A 22,648-nucleotide genomic window follows, 5' to 3' on the forward strand; every position below is an offset into this window, starting at 1 on the left:
TTATCATGCAAAAATAGTTTAGAGAAAGTCGACGCTGTTTGATACCTGCGCCGGGTATATAAAGTTCGGTTTCGCCTGAACTTATACTCCTTTATTTGTTTAAATTAAAAATGTGTTATTTTTTATGTGACCGTCTGCTAATACCTCCAAAGGTCATACTTTTAAGTATAATAATTATAAAAAATATAATTAAATAGTCCATTTTGCTCAAACAAATTTAAAAAAAAAAAATTAAAAATTACAATTCCTTTAATCTGTTAATATAACGTTTTTCTATATACTCAACAGTTTTGCCGGTAAAAATAAATGTATGAAGAAAAAAAAATTATTTTTGCCTAAAAATTAAAATTTTTTTTTTTAATTCATAAAAAATCCAAAACGGAAAAAAGTGTCAAGTAAAGTCACATAACCTATGAACAAAATGAGACATACATCATGAAAATCAATGTATGCGTTTCGCTTTTATTCAAAATTAAGTAAAGGTATGAATTTCAAAAATTTGCTCGAGATATGCTCAAAATTCCTTGGAAAAAACATTGATGACTTTTTTTTTATGATTGTCAGAATTAAAAAAAAAAAAGTAATAAACAAAAGGTTATTTGATTTTTATAGGAGCGGTAACAAACTAAAAAACGGTCATAAATGTGCGTGGACAATTAAAAGGAAAAAAGGAAAGTGCACTTTTTTAATTATTTGGGGTTTTTCCGTTGGCTACCTGCATGATTTTTTTACACAAATTGCACCCACTTTTATGAGTGGTCATGTTTTAGAACGTTTCGAAAAATTTAAAACGCACACGAATCAGGTATATAGCCACCCTTAAAAGATGCGCCAATTCATAAGTACCTCTCAGTAAAATATTGAAACTTACGTAGTATTTATAGGTGTTCATTGATCGATTTTTGTCATTCAACAAGTATCTCCGAACACGTAAAGTACGATTTTTTTAAAGTGACGAAAAAGTAATAAAAGTATAAAACCGAAATGAGTGTAAATTGTCCAGAAAATATCAATTTATTTTGTTACGTTTGTGGCAAAAGAGCTTTTTCAACAAATACTGCATTACTCACTGAGCAAGTGGAGCGGGCTTTTAAACTTTATTTTGATTCCGAAATAATTCGCGGCGTTTCGTGGGTCCCAGACAAAATCTGTAAAACGTGCTACAATGGTCTTAACATGTGGATCCAAGGGAAACGCAGTTCACTTCGTTTTGGTGTACCAATGATTTGGACTGATCCAGGAGAGCACAATTCCGACAACTGTTACGCTTGCTCAAACAAAATATGTGGAGTAAATCGTAAAGGCCTTAAACGAAGAGTTTACATATCTGTTAAAAGTGCACAAATACCTCTGCCGCATTCGGATGAAATACCAATTCCACCGCTTCCAAGTCCTGACAGAGAAACTTCTTTTTCCGATACAGACTCTGAACAAGTGGGCGAGCCACCACGCAAGAAAGTAAAGGGCGCAAACAAACGAAAATAAATTTTGCGTTCATCGATTTTTATAACCTATGTATCTATGTAATAACCTAATAACCTGTAATAATTTTTAATTTTACGTGTTAATAGTAAATAATATATAATAAATATTATCCAAATTCATTGAAACATAAAATCAATATTCTTGTCAAAATGAGATACCTTCACTTAATTGTGAATAAAAGCGAAACGCGTCCATCGATTTTCATGATCTATGTCTCATTTTGCTTAAAGGTTATGTGACTTTGCGTGAAAGTAATACGACTTGCATTTTTTTCCGTTTTGGATTTTTTATGAATTTAAAAAATAAAAAAATTTAATATTTTACCAAAAAAAATTTTTTTTCTTCATACATTTATTTTTACCGGCAAAACTGTTGATTATATAGAAAAACGTTATATGAACAGATTAAAGGAATTGTAATTTTTAATTTTTTTAAATTTGTTTGAGCAAAATCGGACAAGTGGTTCTCGAGTTATGTCAAAAAAAGACCACCAAAGGTGACAATTTCCCCTATATGCCGGGACACGTATAACTTCTTTTTTTACCGATATAACTTTCCCCGGTAGTTTGAACCCTTCCCGATCACTGACCCCTACCATTTGTCTCACAGTGTTATTACTGAGCAATGGAAAAGCTGTTTTCGTCTCCAGAGACGAAAATCGTTAGACTAAAAACTTTCTCCTAATAATTATCTGGGACTTTTACTTTTTTTGTCTCGCGGGACTTTTTAATTGAGTTCGGAAATTTAACGCGTTAAATATTTAACGACACGATTGTTCATCAAATCTGTATCGTTCGTTTGATTTTCAAAAATGAGGTGAGTTTTTTGAAAAGGGTTGCCGGATGTTAGAAAAATGCATTCAAATTTGCATTTCATTTCGTGAAGTCGGCTGAACGTGTAACACTTTTATTAAGAGAAAACGATAGACTTAAATCATTTTCGTCTTGAAATAAACGTTCCGAGAGACGAGAACAATATACATAAGTCCTATATAAGTCCTATATACACGTAAATAATTTCCATATGAAAATAATCATCTCGCGAGACGAAAAAAGACATTTCTCGTAAACAATTAGTATACAAAAACGAAAAACAAGGCGACATTTTTGATCCCAAAAGTTGGGAAAAAATTGCTTGGGTCTCTTATTTTAAACATTTACCTGTTTTGTAAAATTGATAGCTTTTAGTCTACACAGACAATAGTTTTATATATTTTATGGGATGGGTTATTAAAATGGGGTGACAAGTGCATACCTTGAGTAGATTTGTATCAGACGTGGCTTGATGGGCCATCTAATGAGGCACTTTGCATTGACTTCTTTCCTATCTATGGGGTTTTTAATGACGCTCAATACTGCCTTAATAGTGGCCAACATTTACATTTGATATACACTGTTAAGCGCTATCGATTTAGCGGACAATTGGCTATATTCTGGTGTCATATAACGGTAGAGAGTCCCCACTTATCACAAAGCGCCACCTTGCTTTTTTTAATGTGTTCCACATGTGTTCTAGAGCAGCCCCTGATCAGCCACGCCATGACTGCATCTGTGAAAGCATCTGCGAGTAATACCACCTTCTTTCCCCTTGCTCCTGCACGACATATCAAAGAACGTCGAACAGGCGAAAACGCCGGAGAACTTGATTGGGCGAACAACCGTTGTGTATATCGAATGTACTGTAAACAGTTACAGAGACAATTTTTGCCAATTGCGGTTTGCATATATATAATGCAGTTATGACTTTCTTGAATCTTTCTTCTGTGTAATGTTCGAGGTGAAACACCGGTATCTAAATTGGTTCACATCTGTCAGCGTAATATCACGTAAATGGGAAATGGGAAAATTGGAAGAGAACTCAGGTTTGTGGCAATAATGTGTGTGGAATTAGATTAGCAAGTTGAAATTACAAAAGCTTTAAGGAACACACTGATAACTAACGTTTATGAAAAACTCGATAAATATTACGTTATCGATATATGTATCGATTATTACATCGACGAGTACTTAAACTAATGCATTGATATCTATACTGATTGTCATCTAGTATCGAAGTCAAGAAAGATTTTAACATATATGAATATATCAATAAATACTGCGATAACGTTAGCGATTCCGATGAAAGGTGTGACCAGCAGTCTCTATTTGTAAAAGGAAATAAAATGTGTACATTATACCGTAGACCCCTGAGTTTAAATTTTTTTGGAAGGCATTTCGAAAAAACATTTTTTCCCCCTTTTTTATCCGAACCTAGATTTTAGATCTTTCGGTAACACCTGCACACATTCAGGAATAATTTTTTTATAGTTCCACTGGAACAATCAAAATACTTTCTTAGCAAAAGTATAATAATTTATGGCGAGCTTAAATTTACTGGCATTAGGGTGGTACCTTAGGGTGATAAGAACTGAGATGTGGTGGGTAAGTACTGGAAACGAGTATTTAAGGTCAATGAATTTTGTAATAAAAAAATAATTCTCCTCGAGGCAAGAACAGCGATATATTACACTTCAAGATGTGAAAAAGGGGTAATACGCGTTGGACAGAAAAAATCTATTTTTTTTAAATGCTTTGTAAAAATACTGTAGATTCGCGGGTATGCGGCGAGCTTTCCTTTTTCTGGTACGATATGGTGTGCCTATGTTTAATTCACTTTCATATTGCCACAACAAATGGCCATAACAAAAAAACATATTTTTGTTGTCTTTTAAATTGTTGAACATGAACAGTTCAGTCCAACACTTTTCGACACATGAAATTTACTGGTTTTGTGTGTTTTCTGCAAAAAAAAAACAGCCACATTGGTGTGAGTGCGATCCTGGAAATTTGCAATTACTATACATTTTTATGTATATACAGCTCGCTTATGTACTTATGTAGATATATTCAAACTGGCTATGTCCAACTGATATTTCAACATCTGTGCGCCAACAAAGCCGTCATACAGCACAATTAAATAGTTATAGCCATAAAGTAGACAGCACACACGACGATGTCGCTGCGGCAAGAGTAAGCAGCGAAAAATGCTGCGCAATAGCAATCACTTTTCCAACCGCATGCTATTTGCAACTCCAATTGATCATTTATTGTGCGAACCGCTTACGGCAATTGCCGTCATTTTAGTAGCTAATTCTGGCATACTTACACACTCTCACAGCAACAACACAGCTGTGCGGAATGTAGCGGCTCCACTCCACTGAGCACAAATTCTATGCGCATTTCAAGTCGAGACAGCAGCAGCAACGGTAGCAGCAAATTCGTGCCACTTGTTACTCACAATCAAATTGGCCTGTTGTATTTTTTTTTTTTTTTTGTTTTTCATCGCTTATGTGTGTGTATTTTGATTTTCTCATACGCTACCACTTTTCCAATTCAGCGCTACTTTCATTACATAACCGCAGCGTAAATGCAATGCCGTAAAAGCGCTATGGATATTGGCAATTGCGCGTGCAGCTATCTGCCACTGCTACAACTTGTACGAACGTACTCGTTCGCATGCGCGCGGCAACCTGTTTCACTACAGCTGGCTATCAGCGCGACGCATGCGCATGCGCGCATTCTCTATTTCGAAAGGAAAATTTATTGCAAAATTTAAAAGAAAAAAGCTTGTAAAAACCACACTGGCACATAAACTAACATATTTCTGTAGTTGCAACAGCAGGCGCACAACATTTTGTTGCAACCTTAGAAAATGTGGTATCACATGAACCGCAAAGCACACTTACCCGACTTACTCGTTTGCAATTGCAACAAGTACCTTTCATGCAGCACCTCAAGTGCTTTGGTGTGCCACACTTTACTGCTGCGCTTGTACGTATTTTCATTGCAATCGAGCAACAATCACTTGCTGCCACAACAGTGACACTCAAAAATAACCATTAATAATACTAGGCCATTGCTGTGGGTTGCTCGTCGCGCCCGCCCATTAAGCTACTTCTGCTTGTACAAATGGCCACTCGGGTACTTTAATGGCTCCTTTGTGGTTAATTGTTGTGCCACTGCTCACTTGAGTTGATCATAACTGCTAAATCACTACCACCCAGCTCTATTAGCTATTACTCGGTTACTTGAACCCTTCATTATTTGGCAGCACCGAAAGGGTTTTGTAGCAGGCCAGCTATGTACATAAATGGTGTGGCTTTTCTAATAACAGAGTATTATTAGTACTGTTTGGCATTTTAATTATTTTGAAACTAATTGCAAACATTTTTGTATTATTTATGACAAAGGCGGACTCTGAGTTGTATATCGTTTTGACTAGCGGAGGTTGTGGCAAAAATTGTATAGGTATTGAATGTACAAATTTACGCGTTAAAGTAAAATCTTGATATTAATTTTTTGTAATTTAAAAGCTGGACACAAAAGTGATACCAAATCTGTGAGAAGTGGAATTGCAATGTGGACTGTGATAAGTAGGTAATGATTATTGAATTGCAAAGAGAGATCAAAAAAATTGAATAGTATGAAATTTACTTGTAAAAAGGTTCAGCTACTGTCCCATTTTTGAACCCAATAAATGTTGCCTAGTTTTCCGTCCATATACTATTTTATACATCTTTCAAAAAAGACACAACAAACATTTTATGAAAAGTTTTCGTATGATTTAATTATTGCTTTAAAATTACAGAAATTTGTATTCCAGTTATTAAGAACCCAGAAACTTGACTCCTTTATTTTTTTTTTTAATTACAAAAATTGTTTATCCAGTATTTTAAATTTCTTCCAATTTTTAAACGGCCATAAATGAATGCCCAATTTTTAATTATTTAAATTTTCAAAAACTAAGCGACTAAAAATTTATTTGTAGTTAAGATTTAAGACCAATTTAATTTCCAAAAATTACATCCAGTTTCAAAACTGCCAAAATCTTATATTATCAATAAAAATCAACAGTTTTTTATTACTAGAAATTTGTGCCCATCTCTGAAGTTGCCAGAAATTTCCAAAAAAAAATTTTCTAAATTACCAAAAAATTTTGCACAGTTTTTGAATTTCCATAAATTTTATGTCTAGTTGTTAACTATTTCAATTGCCAAAAATTTATGTCCAGTTTTCAGGTAACCAAAATTTATATGTACACAAATTTAACTCGTAAAAATTCACTGACTTACCTAGCTCCATTTTGCGATATGAGAGTTCGTGAAAAAACATGAGTGCTTTCTAGAATACTTTTAAATATGGAATAAAACCTTAACTAGAGGGTTTTGATTTACGGAACATTCCAGACACATACTGTCTTTTTGAGAGTAAAATAATTTTTTTTTTGCATTTTATATCTTTTTTTGATCATGTGTGGGTCGTCCTAATAGTTAGGATATGCGATGTGAAGGGAGTTTCCTAATTTTTTTTCCCACCAAAACTGGCTGGCCAAATAGCGGCATCACATAGACTCAATAATATTAAAATCCGATTCATGTTCAATAGCCTGTCCGCTCCCACAAGTTTATATTTCAGACTATAATAAGCGTTATTTAAATTTTCAAATCAAATATGGGCCATCATGGCTCATGGCCGCGACGGCTAAATGAACGTCAACCTAAATGTTTATCTGTTTACTATTTCTTTTTGATGGCGCTACAATGGGCATGTGCCGAAACGAAAAACCTCGCCATTTGTCTACCCCCTTCCTGAATTTACGACGAATGGTCCTTCCATTTTATTTGGGTGCGCCTTTGCCTTTGGTATTTACCCATGGATGCCGAGTCAAATTATCTTTTAAATGGAGTACTAGTTAAAAAAAAAAATACTTTTATATTCCTTAACGATCTCCCATTCCTAGTTGTAAAATTTATTTTATTTTTAATTATTAATTTTTTGCAGAATACAAAATGCCGGAATTAACGCCAGTTCAGGAGTTCTACAAGGACAAAACCATATTCATTACGGGTGCCTCGGGGTTTATGGGCAAAGTTTTGGTCGAAAAGCTGTTGTATTCTTGCTCCGCTTTGAAGGAGGTCATTATTATTGTACGTCCAAAACGCGGAAAGAGCCCTGAAGTTCGTTTGGAGGAAATGTTTAAATTGCCCATTTTCCAACGTATACGTGAAGAGAAACCCGAGGTGCTGAAGAAAGTTACCAGTTTCAATGGTGATGTGACTTATGAAAGTGAGTTGAGTGTAAATGAAGGGAAATTAAATAATATCTAATATCTATTTTATATTTACAGGGGTATGCGTTCGAAGTGTTACTAATTGAAAATGCTATAATTTTTTCTATTTTTTTTTTTACCATTTAAAAACATCTGTTCCTAATGAAAACTAGTTAAATTTTAATAAACGTGTATTACTCTTCGAATATTTAACTGGCAACACTTCGAGCGCCTACCCCAGTATTATCTATTATTTGATAACAATTTTCTTTTGTCTATTATCTACTATGTTATGTATTATCTATTCGAGTTTTTCTTCAATATATTAGCTATTATATTTTATTTATTTTCTGTTATATTTTATATTAAATACATCCAATTTGCCATACCTATTCTCTTTCTATTGTTTACCTATTATCAAATAATTGTTTATGTATGTATTATCTACTATATATTATGCATCTATCATTCCACTGTTAATTTGATCAAAGTTATATTAAAATTTTAAATACTTTCCTCACCCCTCAGATCTCGGGCTTAGTGGCGAAAATTTAAAGTATGTCATCGACAATACAAACATCGTCTTCCATATGGCGGCAACACTCAAATTGGAGGGCAATCTCAAGGATGCCATTGACATGAACACCACAGGAACTCGTCGTGCACTCGACATTGCCAAGCAAATGAAGGGACTTGAGGCATTCGTACATGTTTCCACCGCCTTCTGCAATTGCGATCAGGAAGTTATGTACGAAAAGGTTTATGAATATCCACACAAGCCAGAGGATCTCATGCGTCTGGTCGAGTGGATGGATGTTAAGACACTCGATTCCATCACACCCGAATTGCTTAAGCCACACCCAAACACATACACCTACTCGAAACGTTTAGCTGAGATCTTGGTGCGCGATCATTATGAAACGATGCCGGTGATTATAGCCCGTCCCAGTATTGGTGAGTACCAAGACCATAATTATAAAGGAAGATATCCGTATTTTATTGGTCATGTAAAATAAAATAGCTTTAAGTTGGGTTTGGCGCATAAAGCTTAATTTTCCTTCGAAATTAGCAATATCTTAAATGCTTGAATACCTCATGGATTTCATTGAAAATATTTAAGCATCTAATGCAATTACATATTTGTGCAGCTCTGCTTTAATAGAAATTTAAATTTGCTGCAAATTAATCTACCCCATTTCAGGTCAATCGCCCTTCCCTTGCATTAATATTAATTAAATTTAACGCTTTAATGTTATTGCCAATTAAAAAAAAATAAAATAACAATTCGTAAAGTTTGCACAATGCCGCCCAATCTACCTTTGTATTTATAAGCATTTTCCTGGTTCAAAATGTCAGCAGCATAATAAAATAATTGAATTTTTATCTGTCGCTTTGTAGCGTACATGGTTGCTGGGCAACATGTTGCTCAACATTGCTGCTGCTTGCTTTTGTCCCAGCACAGTCAATGCCTGTTCGTACAGTAATTTTACCTTGCAACACAAGTCAATTTAGCAAATTGAATAGTAGATATCATAATTCCGCGCAGCATTGTGCGTTTGATTGTGTAATTTCCTTTTTTTTCTGTGCAAGCATTCATTTTGCAGCGAGTTACTAACTGAATGAGCTGATTGCTTGATTTTAAATGCAATTCTTCGGAAAAACTTGAGTAGGCATACGTACATACATAGTTTGATAGAAGATTTTAAGTATCAGCAATTGATTGATGTGGCGGGTATACCAACTACAACTAATTCTAATACGTGCCGTTTTATGCCCACAGCTCGCTCGAAATTTTCATATAGTACCGAAAGAAAAAAACATTCGTTTTATTTGGCATAGTCTACTATACATATATACTCATATTTTTTAGTAAACTTATTTCTAAAAGCAAAGAGAATAACTCTAAGACCTCCACGTTAGTAGATCTTTCATTTAGTCTTTCGAAACAGAGAAAAGAGCCTTCAATATACATATTGCCCTGAAAAAATGTTGCGAGGATTTTTACTATGCGAGACGAGTACAATTTATCTGTTAAGTTTTTTGAGTACATTTTTTCAACAAAACTCATTCATATTTTATTTATATCACTTAAATTTATTATTAGTATACATTTTATGAAATTATTATATTTGTAAGAAAAAATACATCCCAGCCTTTATATTGAAAAATTTCTACTCAAACTTTCAATCTCCCTACAATTATATTTTTTTTGGAATTATAAGTTTATTATATTTTAAGAATACTGCCAGTTTTTTCGGGAAAACCTTAAAATTAACTTGAGCTAAACTGGTTTAAAAACGCCTCTAAAAATTAGTTTTTAATGGTGAGATTTTTAGACGTATTTTCAAATTGGTACAGTTCACAGAAATATAAATACCTCTCCGAAATATTTTATCGTACATTTTTTTGATGAAGCACCCAAATGTGTGTACATATATTGTCCATATATCTATGTATATGTATGTTTCTATGATGTATTATCTACATATAACCCATATGTATATCTTATTTAAGTTTAAACATAAGCCTTCCTATGTCAAACTATGCCTAACCACTTTCTGGAATCGAAATTTCAAAAGAGCTTACATACTTTCCGATCGCTTTACATTCGCCGGCTGATATTTTGTGTGCATTTGTGTTAAGTGCTTTCCTAAAAATCAAAATGCTTTATAAACACTCAAGCTTCTTTGCGCTCGCTTGACTTGTGTAACTAAACAAAAAAGGAAAACAACAAAAAACAACTAACTCTTAGTGCTATAAACATATTTCGAAAGATATTGCAAAAGTCTCGCGTATCACATATTCCGCAATGGTTTGTGAACTCATTCGCCATGTATTCGTAACATAAAAACATTTATCATTACATTAAAAGAAAAAAAAGTATCAAAAAATAATTTTAAGTGCAAGTGCAGTTGAAAGAATCATACAAATATGCTAAGAATTGAATAAGTTTAACAACAAAATTTATGTTCGGCCAAATGAAAATCAAAATTGTGAGTTTATTTGCAAAAATATATGAAAACAAATAGAAAAAATATTAAATTTTTTTGTGACTGATATGTGTCACAGCCACTGCCACAACAACGGAAACACTGTGAGAATTGCTTACATACCATTACATACATACATGCCAGCAAAGGCCTAAATACTTACATGCATACCTATCTATGTACTCTAACGATGCTTACAAAATGCGCTTACAAATACCATCTGTCCGCCACAAGCTTATCTATGCTCATCCAATATAAACTCAAGCTTAAGTGCTTCGCAAACGCTCGCCACCTTCACCACAATAGCATTGTCGTCGACGAAGAAAGAGGTACGAACGAACTTTTCAAAAGTGTTAATGAAACGTTGCAATACCGCTGCTGACAATGTATGCCTAAACAGCTTCACAAGCATAAGGCTGGTTACGCTATACCACTGACTTGCTATTCACCAACGCAAAGGCACGTCCAGAAACAATTTACACTTTCAGCTAAAAACAATTGACGCTGCAATTGCTTCCACTGAGCTTAAACCAGTGCTTGATCCTTTGTGTTTGAATTTTGCTGCGTGCTATTGTTGCTTTGCATAAAATATGAAGGAAATAATTACAGCTAAAAGATAAACGGTATGTTAATTGCAAACCAATAATAATATTATGTTGAGTGCCCTTAGAAACCAATAAATACCTGTACTTTCCTCACTCCTTCTATAGACCACAATAATGTGGATTGCCGACAAAAACCTTTCCTCTTAACATTGCATACCTTTTTCTATAGATACATGCATAGTTCCTGCACATTTCCATTAAAGTTTTTTTTACACCTAATTCACCTATTCTCATTTATCCCTAACCAATATTTACTATCCTTACCCTTCCGGTTCCTTTATAAATGTTGTACTTAAACACTATTTTCCGAGATATTCGAATTCGTTCTAATCTAATGCCATTCTTGTCATACCTGTAAAGACTATTGATATCTGAACTTAACTCTCCTTTAGAGGACTTTTCAGTAGATAAGCATCCTCCAAAATATACGCCAAAGAAGAACTACCTAACATATTACTTTACTAACAACCGGTAAACCTTATAAGGAAAACGAGTCTACGTGTATGTCTAAGATTCAGGATTCAGTTAATATCCTAATAATGATCTTTAATGCAATGCTACAATGATTCGACGTAGTCCTTAGTGCCAAACAAATTTTATTTTACTCGTAGGCTGTATGTGGGGAGAATTATTCAATTACTCCTAAATTAATGGGCAGACTTTTAACCTCGCTTTTCTTCCTTATGACATCTGTAAATTACGATACCAGGGTGATATGTTTTTAATTATGAAAGAACTAGATCGCCCTCACCCGGTTCGCTGAGTGCATGAAATTTCTGCATGCTACATTAATGTGTATTTTCGATAAGACTCAACATACATAAACTATTCCAAAGACAGAAGATTTTACATTTTTTAACCATCTTTAAAATATTTCCAAACTAAGACTTTCTTAAACCTCTCTCTTGTGATACTTTTTCTTACTTGCAAGTAGTTTAGAAATGAAGTCCTTTCAAAACCATTTAGATTGATACCCTTATTGTAATAATTCATTGAAATTGTTGAATAGTTTGAATTTAATTTTTAAAACAGTTGGAAACCTTTTTAAACCTCTTTCGTCTGACAGTCATATTGTGATACATACATATGTATTGAAATTATCTAATTCCCATAAATCCAGTAGAATTTGAATTTTTTTAATATATGGAAACCCTGCTATACATTTGTAGCTTAGAAATAAAGGCATTCAAGACTCTTTCGATTAATATCGTAATAACTCATTTAACTTCTTATATATTTGTATTTGAATTTCAATTGAATTCAAATACCTCAGAAAATTCTGCATGTTCATGCTCTCTTACTCTTACTTTTGACACATTAACTGGAGTATAATTAATTTAAATTCGAATTTCAAAACAGGTGGCAACCCATTTCCAAATATTTTCCAATGAAAACCTTATTCTGGGTGATCGCTAAAACCATCGTAGTCCGATTTTCGTAAAATCTACAAAAATACGATCACTGATTCCGAATTGCTAAGAACGTATGCGTTCAAAGTTTATGCTTCGTTCGAATCTATTCAGATTTAATGATAGCATTTTCGTAGATTTCGCGAAAATTCGGCCTGCGACGAATTCTGTGATAGCTCTGATTAAATCGCTTACGTCCGACACCAATATTGTGAACATATTCCAATTACCTAATTCCCTTAACTGAAGTAACATTTGATTTTTTTAACAGGTGACAACCTTCCTTCATTAGTTTAAAACTAAAAACCTTTTCAAAAACATTTCGATTGGTACTCATATTTTAGTAATTAAATTAAATTAATTGATTTTTTATTTTTAAACGGGTGGCAACCATTGTAAAACACTAAATGTTCCTAATAATCTTTCGTATGACACCCATATTTTAATTTTTCGGATAGCTTGCGAATAATTAATTTAAATTTGACTTTTCAAACAGGTGGCAACCTTTTCAAAATATTTTCAAACAACAACCTTTTTAAGCCTCTTGGCATAATTTTTTTAATATAATTTTCAAATAAATAATTCCCTTACTTCAAGTTTAATTTGATTTAATATATCTCTATACCAAGCTCCAGTAATCTATCACAAATATTTCCTGAGATATGCAGTATGAAAAATTACGTGTCTATGGGAGGTGCCAGGCCGCAGACTAAATCTATCCTATATTTTAAATTGGGCTAAAAAGCACCAGTGTACAAAATCTCATGTTGATCGGTTGAGTAGTTAAAGCGTGAAAGCGTAACAAACAAAGTCACTTTCAGATTTATAATATTAGTAAGGACTAGGGTGCCCATATATAAGTAAGAATTTTTTGCGAAAAACGTTATTTTATTTCTCAACGTAGTCTACCTACACAATAAGGTAGGAAAGAGCCTCCAGCTCTCTCCCTATATAAAGGAAAAGTTGAATGATATCCTGCTCAACAAATAGCTCTGCTCCAGAGCCAAGTTCTGATTTGGAATCACCCGTAAATATGCCCAGAACTAATTGCCACCAAATAATCTAAGTAAATTCAACTTCGGTATACAGGAATCAAAAGGTATATTCAATGCCTCTAAGCGAGGCAATGTGCTTCTATTTAAGTCACGATTTTTATTTCACTGTTTCAAAGATTTCAGCCTGTAGAGAGATTTCGCAGCCTCCTCCTAAAAGAATGAATTTAGGTGCGAAAACCGGTAATACATTGTGTACTTTCCCTAGTGGTAATTGCTCTAAGCACTGCTGTATATGTACTATATATCTATAGGATCCTTTTAGGTTATACACCCTGTATTTTACCGAAAGAACCATGACACATCCATAAAACAGTGTTCGCTCAGGACAACTGTCCGAACCGAGTCTTGCGCTGCAGAAGTTCCTTTGACCGCCCGCAGTCAACCATCGCCCAAAAAGACTTTACAACTTATGTTTCGAAGTTTTCGTTTAAATACTCCTATGACCACCCTATCCGTAGAGATGACCTCAGTTGTACCCTGCCTAGCCAACTGATCAGCTATGCTTTTTCGTATAATGTCACTAAGTCCAGGGACCCAAATCAACTTGATTTGGAAATAATCCGAGGTGGTCGAGGAAGACATCAGACAATCCCTGAGCAGTTTCTATAGTACACGAAATGATCCTAGGACCCTGACAGAATACACCTCCTTCTTCTTCTTCTTCTTCTTCCTATTTGGCGCTGTAACTGCCTAAGCGATTTTGGCCGAGTTCAACAAAGCACGCCAGTCGTTTCTTTTCTGTGCCAACTGGCTGCCTACTCAATCCAAAGTAGCACTTGTTGGCAAGAGTGATTCTGCGTTGGATTTCCATGCTGACATTATTTTCGGTTATAATGTTGGTTCCCAAGTAAACCAAATTCTCTACTTCCTCTAAATTATAACTGTCAACAGTGACTGTTTGTTAGTTGACAGGAGATACTTCGTCTAGTCCTCGTTTACCACCAGACCCATTCGCTTCGCTTCCTTATCCAACTTGGAAAAGGCAGAACAGACTTCGCGGTTTTTGTTACCGATGATATCGATGTCATCGGCATAAGCCAGAAATTGCACGCCCTTGTAGTAAATTGTTCCGGAGCGGTTCAGTTCTGCAGCTCTTATTATTTTCTCCAACATCAGATTAAAGAAGCCACATGAAAGGGAGTCGCCCTGTCTGAAACCCCGTTTGGTGGCGCACGGTTCGGAGATGGTGGTATTACTCAACGTAATTTTACTCAGCCGTATTAGTTTGGCGGGGATGCCAAATTCAGACAAAGCGGCGTATAGGCAACTCCTCTTAGTGTTGTCGACTTTAAAGTCGATAAATAGGTGGTGAGTATCGATCCTTTTCTCGTGTGTCTTTTCCAGGATTTGGCGTATTGCGACCAGGTGGTCTATGGTGGATTTGCCAGACCTAAAGCCACATTGATAAGGCCCAATCAGTTCATTGACGGTGTGCTCCAGTCTTTCACACAATACACTCGATAAGACCTTGTAACCTATGCTTAGAAGGCTGATCCCGCCTTTCTTATGGATTGGGCAGAGCTCACTTAAATTCCAGTCGTCGGGCATACGTTCACCTGACCATATTTTGCATAAGAGTTGATGCATGCACCTCATCAACTCCTCGCCACGTACTTGAATAGCTCAGCTGGCAGGCTGTCAGCTCCAGCGCTATTACTATTCGTACCTCGTCAGGCGAAGGAACATCGACTCCGTCAACGTCGACTGAGGGCTCCAGAACCCGTACTCCAGTTTAAGACCGTTCTTAGGATCTACCAGCCTTGTCAACTGCCGCATTCTAGACTTTGAAGTTGCGCTTAGATCACCTAAAAATCTCCCTCTTAAGAATTTCTGTAATTCCCTACAGAGTGCAGGACAATCCCAGGATAAACAGCAGCTTTATCCAGGCTCTTCTACCCCCAACAATCCTACAGAAGTCATCCTACCTATCAAGATATGTCCTATAAGTAGCCCATATTAGCTCCTGGTCTTTGGTATCCAAAGTTTCTGCAACCTCACTTTCTTCGCTCTTAGTCCGTGGCTGACTTTTGTGACTTTAGCTTCATTAATTAAATAGTAAGATATGAGCTAATTCTCCTCCCAAAATTGGTACCAAAAAGGTGTAGCTCTTAGCGTAAAATATTAAATTTTTTCAAATAAATATACTTATGAAACCACTTGACATATTCTCTAGTCGCTACCTCTCTACCAGATCTTTCACAAACATAAGACTGTTGAACCTTTTGTCACCATTCTATTCCATTTTGCTACATATTGCAGTAGTTATTTTTTTGATATTCTACTATACAACATTTTCCGTAATTTCCTTCATTCCCATACGATCCACCCATTTTCCATATAAATAAATAAACATCTGCAAATACATAGATCATTATTCACATATCCTTTCATGGAACCTCTATCCCAATTACTAACGAAACCACATCCCTTCCCAAACGATTTTTCATGTTCCTTACTCATGCAATCCTAATCCAAATTATTAAACTTAATTCCTACCTTCCCTATGATATAGTATCGCCATCGGCGTATGAACCTGTTCCCGGTTGGGTTGATAATTTGAATGGACCCACTGGTCTTTTGGTGGGCGCCGGTAAAGGTGTTATACGTTCTATGCTCATCGATACGCGTTTCAAATCTGAAGTTATACCAGTTGATTATGCCATCAATGGACTTATCGTTATGCCCTACGAGTTCAATAAGCAGGCAACTCGGTATGCGAACAAAAAAAAAAAAAACAATTGTTTTTCCCTTTTACACCTTAAATAGCAAAGCTAAAATTGCGCCTTTTCGTTCCTCTGCAGCCCCGCCTCCGTACCCATTTACAATATCACAGCAGCCGAGCATCGCAAAATGCAATGGGGCGAGGCTATCGAGATGGGCAAGAAAATTGGTTATGATTACCCGATGGAGTTGTGTTTGTGGTATCCGGATGGTTGTATAACAACAAATCGATTGCATCATCAAATCAATGTTATACTTTTCCATTGGTTGCCGGCATATTTCATAGATGCCATACTCTTCCTATTGGGTCAGAAGCGTTTGTAAGTGTTATGAAAGTCTCAAGCTCGATTTCGTTCAGCACCACTGATGATTCTCTCTAAATTTTAGTATGTTACGCGTACAACGTCGCATTCAAATAGGACTGAGTGTGCTGCAATTCTTTTCGATGCGTTCATGGGTATTCAAATCTCCAGCATTTGATGGACTCTGGAAATCGCTGACACCGGAAGATAAGCAAATGTAAGCATTAAACGCAGAGAGAGATAGAACAAATGTTGGCGTACACATTTTGCTCATAAATAGTTAAGACTAATTAATGATTAATCAAACCTCTATACAGCTTTAACATGGATATGGATCCGAAAGAGTCCATTGAAGAATATATGCTCTCTTGTCTGCATGGTGGCCGCCTATATCTGATGAAAGAAACGCCGGAATCATTGCCGCGTGCACGTCGCAATCTCAAAATGTAAGCATAAGAAGAGTCAGCAGCTGAAGAGTGCAACGGTGAACTTTTTGTAATGTACTACTTACATGTGTGCATTTCTGATTTTTACAGCCTATACGTGTTGGATCGTTTCTGTAAGGCTGTGATAGTAGGCCTACTAGTATATTGGCTTTATAATCGCATAGCGTCCTTTATCAGCGCCTAAAAGCGTCTATGCAATAAGCAGCTGAAGTGAGCCGATGAGTACATAAAGACATAAGGAATGCTGTAATGCCGCAAGGATAAAGGATGCTATAAAAAATAATAGCTGCGCTGAAATTTTTGCTTTGATTTGCTTTATTTGCACAAAGTGCACCTAGCGGTTATGAATTTTATATTTGTTTATTTATAGGTTGCCCTATTTAGATTTAAGTGACACAATCGCATGATTTGCATACATACATGAGTATGTTGTATAAGTGTGTGTCAGTTTTTGATATGAATAAAATAAAAATGCATATTTTTTATGCAAACACAAATGTATGTAATAGCAAAATAATTGAGTGTAATGGATATCAGTAAGTAAATACTCATAGTTATAAGATATATGTATGTATGTTGGGGTGGTCCTTGTTCTACGTACCAAACAAAAACATCCACGAAAATTCCAAAATTTAAAAAAAAAAATTAGGTGTCGCTACCAGGATTTGAAAAAATTTTAATCAAAGATGATAAGATATATGTATGTATGTTGGGGTGGACATCCACGAAAATTTCAAAAGTTAAAAAAAAAATTTAGGAGTGGCTTCCAGGGTTTGAAAAAATTTTAATTAAAAAAAAAAATCAGATAATCGAAAAAATATTGACTTGGAATCTAATAAATTTGGCATATTACATCGCGCGAATTCAATTTTATACACTTAAAAATCAAAAACACATTCTCGAAAGTGGGGACCAAAGAGATGATTAATTCAAAAATTATTTAAAAAGTTTGGTCTGGTGTAAAATGAGGCAATAAAAACAGAAGTGGCCTAACCCACAATTTTTTTTTTGGTTTTTTGTACTCAAAATCTTAAAGTAGTTTCAAATGTAATAAATTTTAATGTAGATTCCTAAATTTGGTGGTACGTTATGTTGCTCTGTACCTTAAAATTAAGAAATAATTGACTTTAATTTCAAAATGGATCATATTTAGGGCTATTTTAAGTCGGCAGTACAAAAAAAGATTATTTTTGGGTTGGGACACTTCTGTTCTAATGGCCTCAAATAGCAATATGGATTTAAAATAAAAGACAAAATTCCGCAAAATTAAAAAAGTTTATGCTTATTGGTGCATAAGGACGAATAGATATTGAAAATACCTTTTAAAATGTTATCCTTGAATATCCTTAAAAATTTCAAATATTAGAATTTCATCCTTCGAACTTTATTAGCATAAAAAAATTAAATTAGTTAAGAGAACATTTCGAATACCTACCTATTCATTCTTATGGAAAAAGGTTATTTTTTTTAAATGCTACACAATTATCTCATTCACCCACATTGTTATTCTACACTGCACAGAGGTTGTAAACAATTTTTTTTTTTAAATTAATCACATTATAAATTTCAATGTCCTTTAAAAAAAACCCCCTGACGTCAGAGAGAAATACTTAAAACACAGTTTTACTATATTTGGCTCGTAGCTTCGTAAGTATGTTGACTGTTTTGAGAGTTTTTGGTGTTTGTCGTACGTTGTTATTGAAACTTATGTATTTATAAACTCGCTGAGTTATAGCTGGCCAAAGTCGAATTTTTACCATTAAATAAAATTTAATTTTTTCAAGCCCTTGTAGCGACCTCTAATTTTTTTTTTTAATTCAGATGCCTTGATTTTGCACTTAGAACAAAATAAAGGCGTGCCCCATGTGGTTTAGTTTTACACCCCCAATGTCTGTACTTTTAGCGCGGAAATAAAAAAAAAGCCTTTTTTGGCCGAACGTAAGGGTTGCGTTTTTTTAAATTTCGTCATATCTTCAACATTTACAGTCGGATCTGAAAGTATGAAATCGATTTTTTGTTCCAAAGTTTAGTGTCTTCAATAACTTCGTTCTTGTATTTATCACACTAACGTAAGTGAATTATATGTCCCACAAAGGCATTAAACTAAGCTAAGGAAGTATTTTAATTATTGCAGTTTTTTTTTTACTTTTGGCTCATTACATTTGGCCATTACTTTTGGCTCAGAGGTGTACGGTGCAATTTTGTTGTTTGTCGTGTTTAAGGGACACGGGTTAGGGTGACTACCCCAAAGTGGCTAACTTCAACCATCCCGATTTCATATCCCTTAGATATTATTGAATATTTCCCTAACTTATATATATATATATATACATACCTAGGCTGCATTTCTTTATCCAATGTGAACGTTTGGAATAAACTTTTTTGTTTACTTATTCTTTAGAACGTTCCTGATGATATGTTAACGTATATTTCAAACGCATTCTGTTTATTCCGGCTGTGAATAGTGTCCCACTTCCCCCACTTTTTATATATTGACCTTGACCTAGTAAAAGGGAGCCGACGGTAAGGCCAGTCTTGAAGCCACCCATATACCAAATTCTCCCTATTGGTTCCATTAAGCAAAAAGACCTTGGAGTTTTGTTTGAAGTTAAGCTTTGCAGAGTTGTATCAGCTTCTTATCTTCCGCACTGTACCCTGTACTGTAAATAAAATACCCTCTTTCTTGATTAGAAAGTGCAGCGAAGGCACGCTTAGAAGCGTCTGTATAGCAGCGGTTAGTATTGTTATTAGATTGGTTTTGAAAATGGTGTCATACATCCACCATGCCAATTTTGATGTGATGCCCCAGTTCCTCCCCATTAGCTTTCAGGCGACTCATGGATACCCTGGCCATGAATGGCTTTATCTGGGTGCAGATTCCAATAAAGCTTCTGGAGAAAATACCTAAGCCTTTTTCTTAGGGTTTATGTTTAGCCCTTCTTCTTCGTCCTTTGCCACCATATTCAGCGCATTCTGCAGGTCATATACGTCAGTTTTTGGCCGAGCTTCTCCTCCGATTTGTGGCGTGCGCCTTGATGTTGTCACACAAACGGGAGGGATCTACAGTTTTACGCCGACTCCGAACGGCGATTGTATTTTTATGAGAAGCTGTTTTTCATGGCAGAAATACACTCGGAGGTTTGCCATTGCCTGCCGAGTGGCGCCCGCTGTTAAGAAAAAACGTTTTTTCTAATTTTTTTTTTGCGATGTTGCTTTGACCAGGGTTTGAACCCAGGCCCTGCGGAGTGAAAGCGCGCACTGCTTACCACTACACCGACTTTCTAACCAATCGCGTGTATTAGCGTCAACCATTTGGTTCCTTTTCGGTAACGATGAAAAGGCCATTGGAACCCTGCACCACCTCTGTTCCATCTTAGGCGGGCAAGACTTTGAAATTGCGCATGACCTGTTTTTTCCCCTACGCTAGCTGAGCTAAACCAAAGGCTCTTTTGTCAAAGAGTAGTGAAAGGTACTGCTACTCTCTCTTTTTTTCGGCGAGGCCAACTCGAGTGTGTATTTCCTAGTCAACTCATCCGCAAAACAGTTTCCTTCACTATCATTGTGACGCAGTACATATACTCGTATAAGTCTGGATATGAAAGGAACAGATCCAACTAAAAGAGCGTTCAGGAATTCAGGAAGATATTTATTGAATTGAGCAGTTCATCTACTGTTTCCTTAATTACAATTAACACTGCGTGGAAAACACTGTAGTGATGTGAAAGCCTAAGTTTGAGGGTAATCGAGAGTTCTCTATGGAGACCTCTAAACCACCCTTCCGTTAAGCTTCGCTCAACCGTGTAAAAATTTACAGCCTGAACCATCCAACTACTAAGTCTCGTACACTGATTACTAGTCCACCTGATTGCGGTCTTCGTCATCTGAGGAGTAAAGCTGTGGGTGGACGCGGAGCTCATGGGAGGTTAGTCTCATTTTATACCTAATACCGCGTTTAGAGTTCTGAAGCCCAATGTGGGTACGATTCCAAACAGGAAGCTGTGCCACAGTCGCTTCTAGATTTCGTTTGTGCGCCAAGAGGTCGACTTACTGCAGTACGGCGTTATTCTTTACAGTTTTTTTTACCTATTCAACCCTTAAATGTTAAATAACGTTAGGAATACTTTTACCATATATCGTCGTTATCATGTCAAACTATCGAATGTGCAAAAATGTTTTGGCAAATCGTGAAATTTCTAGTCTTCTTAGAAGCAGAGGACAAACAAAGTGTCGAATCCCACAAAACAGTTTTTTTGCTCCACTGAAAAATACCCATTTTCACATTCGATAGTTTGACATGGCAGCGGCCATTAATGTACGTGTATTAAGTCTTGGAAGAAATAATCGGTCATGCAGTGATTCTTTACTGCAAACTGCAATTTTATTCGTTTCAATTAAATAAATACGTTTGTAATAAGAACTTGTTATATGTGTGGAAATTGTGTTTACTGTAAGGCAGACTTTTCCAGGATTATAGGGTTAAATTGGCTACACTTACACAAAGAAATACCAACAAATTACAAGACTTATCCAGCAGAAATACAAGAATAAATTTATGTACATACTTTAATACATATATACGCTACATATACTCTATTATGCATATATACATACAAACCTACAAACATAAATAAACCTATTGTTCTCTCACAAATATAAATATATCTACTTATACATATAGAATCACTCACATACAAACATGAATATTAAAACAAAAAACTCACCCAAAATATCACTCACACCAAACAACCACCCACTCACACAATCACACATACATACATCCATACACATCTCAGCCAACTAATACCCTCATTGTGGCGCGGTTCACTGGTAAATATTTGTTTATTGATTATTATTTTAAATGTACTTTAAATTAACTTTCTCATTACTTTTTCTCTTCTAAAACTATTTGCGTTACAAAAAAAAATAAAAAAATAAATCCAGTGACTCCTGCCGCCTTTGAGCCGAAAGAAGGTTGGGTGGACAACTTAAATGGACCCACAGGTCTGATGATTGGCGTTGGCAAAGGCGTCATACGCTCCGTGCTTGTAGATGAAAATAATCGCTCCGAAGTTATTCCAGTCGATTATGCCATCAACGGACTGATTGTGATGCCATACGAATTTAACAAGAGCAGCGCACGGTAAGTGGTTGCATTCATGCAAAGCGAACTCAAATAACCCTCTGCATAAAGGCAATTGAAAGCTATATGGGCTTCACAGGACGGACTGCCTTTGTTTTTTCAAAACTAGCTATTGGAAAATTTCAAAGATATTCAAAAATGAAACTTTAAAAGGATACTTTCCTTTCAGTTCACAAAAAAAATTTATTTTGCTCAATTCTTCAGAAGTTTTTTTTTTTTAATTTGGTATCCATATTGTTATTCTACATTGCACTCATGGTTGAATTATTATTCCACCATGCATTGCACTGAATTTTGCAAAATAATTTTTTAATTAAATTTTAAAATTTCAAAGCCGATTTGAAAAATTTCTGACTTGAGAGAGAAAAACTCACAAACTCGCGGTTTTCCTATATGTAGTATTTGGCC

General features: G+C 35.4%; 1 protein-coding gene across 1 annotated transcript in view; it reads left to right on the forward strand.

The window, feature by feature from the left end:
* LOC118743876 (fatty acyl-CoA reductase 1) overlaps positions 1 to 22,648 on the forward strand; it is a 47,341-nt gene that overhangs the window by 14,498 nt on the left and 10,195 nt on the right. The window contains exons 2-10 of the mRNA XM_036476639.1: positions 7,305 to 7,589; positions 8,101 to 8,526; positions 16,144 to 16,342; positions 16,433 to 16,672; positions 16,740 to 16,871; positions 16,972 to 17,100; positions 17,191 to 17,276; positions 21,811 to 21,927; positions 22,042 to 22,240. Coding sequence (XP_036332532.1) covers positions 7,313 to 7,589; positions 8,101 to 8,526; positions 16,144 to 16,342; positions 16,433 to 16,672; positions 16,740 to 16,871; positions 16,972 to 17,100; positions 17,191 to 17,276; positions 21,811 to 21,927; positions 22,042 to 22,240 — 1,805 coding nt within the window. The 5' untranslated portion in view covers positions 7,305 to 7,312. The remainder of the gene's footprint in view (positions 1 to 7,304; positions 7,590 to 8,100; positions 8,527 to 16,143; positions 16,343 to 16,432; positions 16,673 to 16,739; positions 16,872 to 16,971; positions 17,101 to 17,190; positions 17,277 to 21,810; positions 21,928 to 22,041; positions 22,241 to 22,648) is intronic.

The sequence above is a fragment of the Rhagoletis pomonella genome, unplaced genomic scaffold, assembly GCF_013731165.1.
Source record: "Rhagoletis pomonella isolate Grant_MI unplaced genomic scaffold, Rhpom_1.0 Rhpom_scaffold_00007, whole genome shotgun sequence".
NCBI lineage: Eukaryota > Metazoa > Arthropoda > Insecta > Diptera > Tephritidae > Rhagoletis > Rhagoletis pomonella.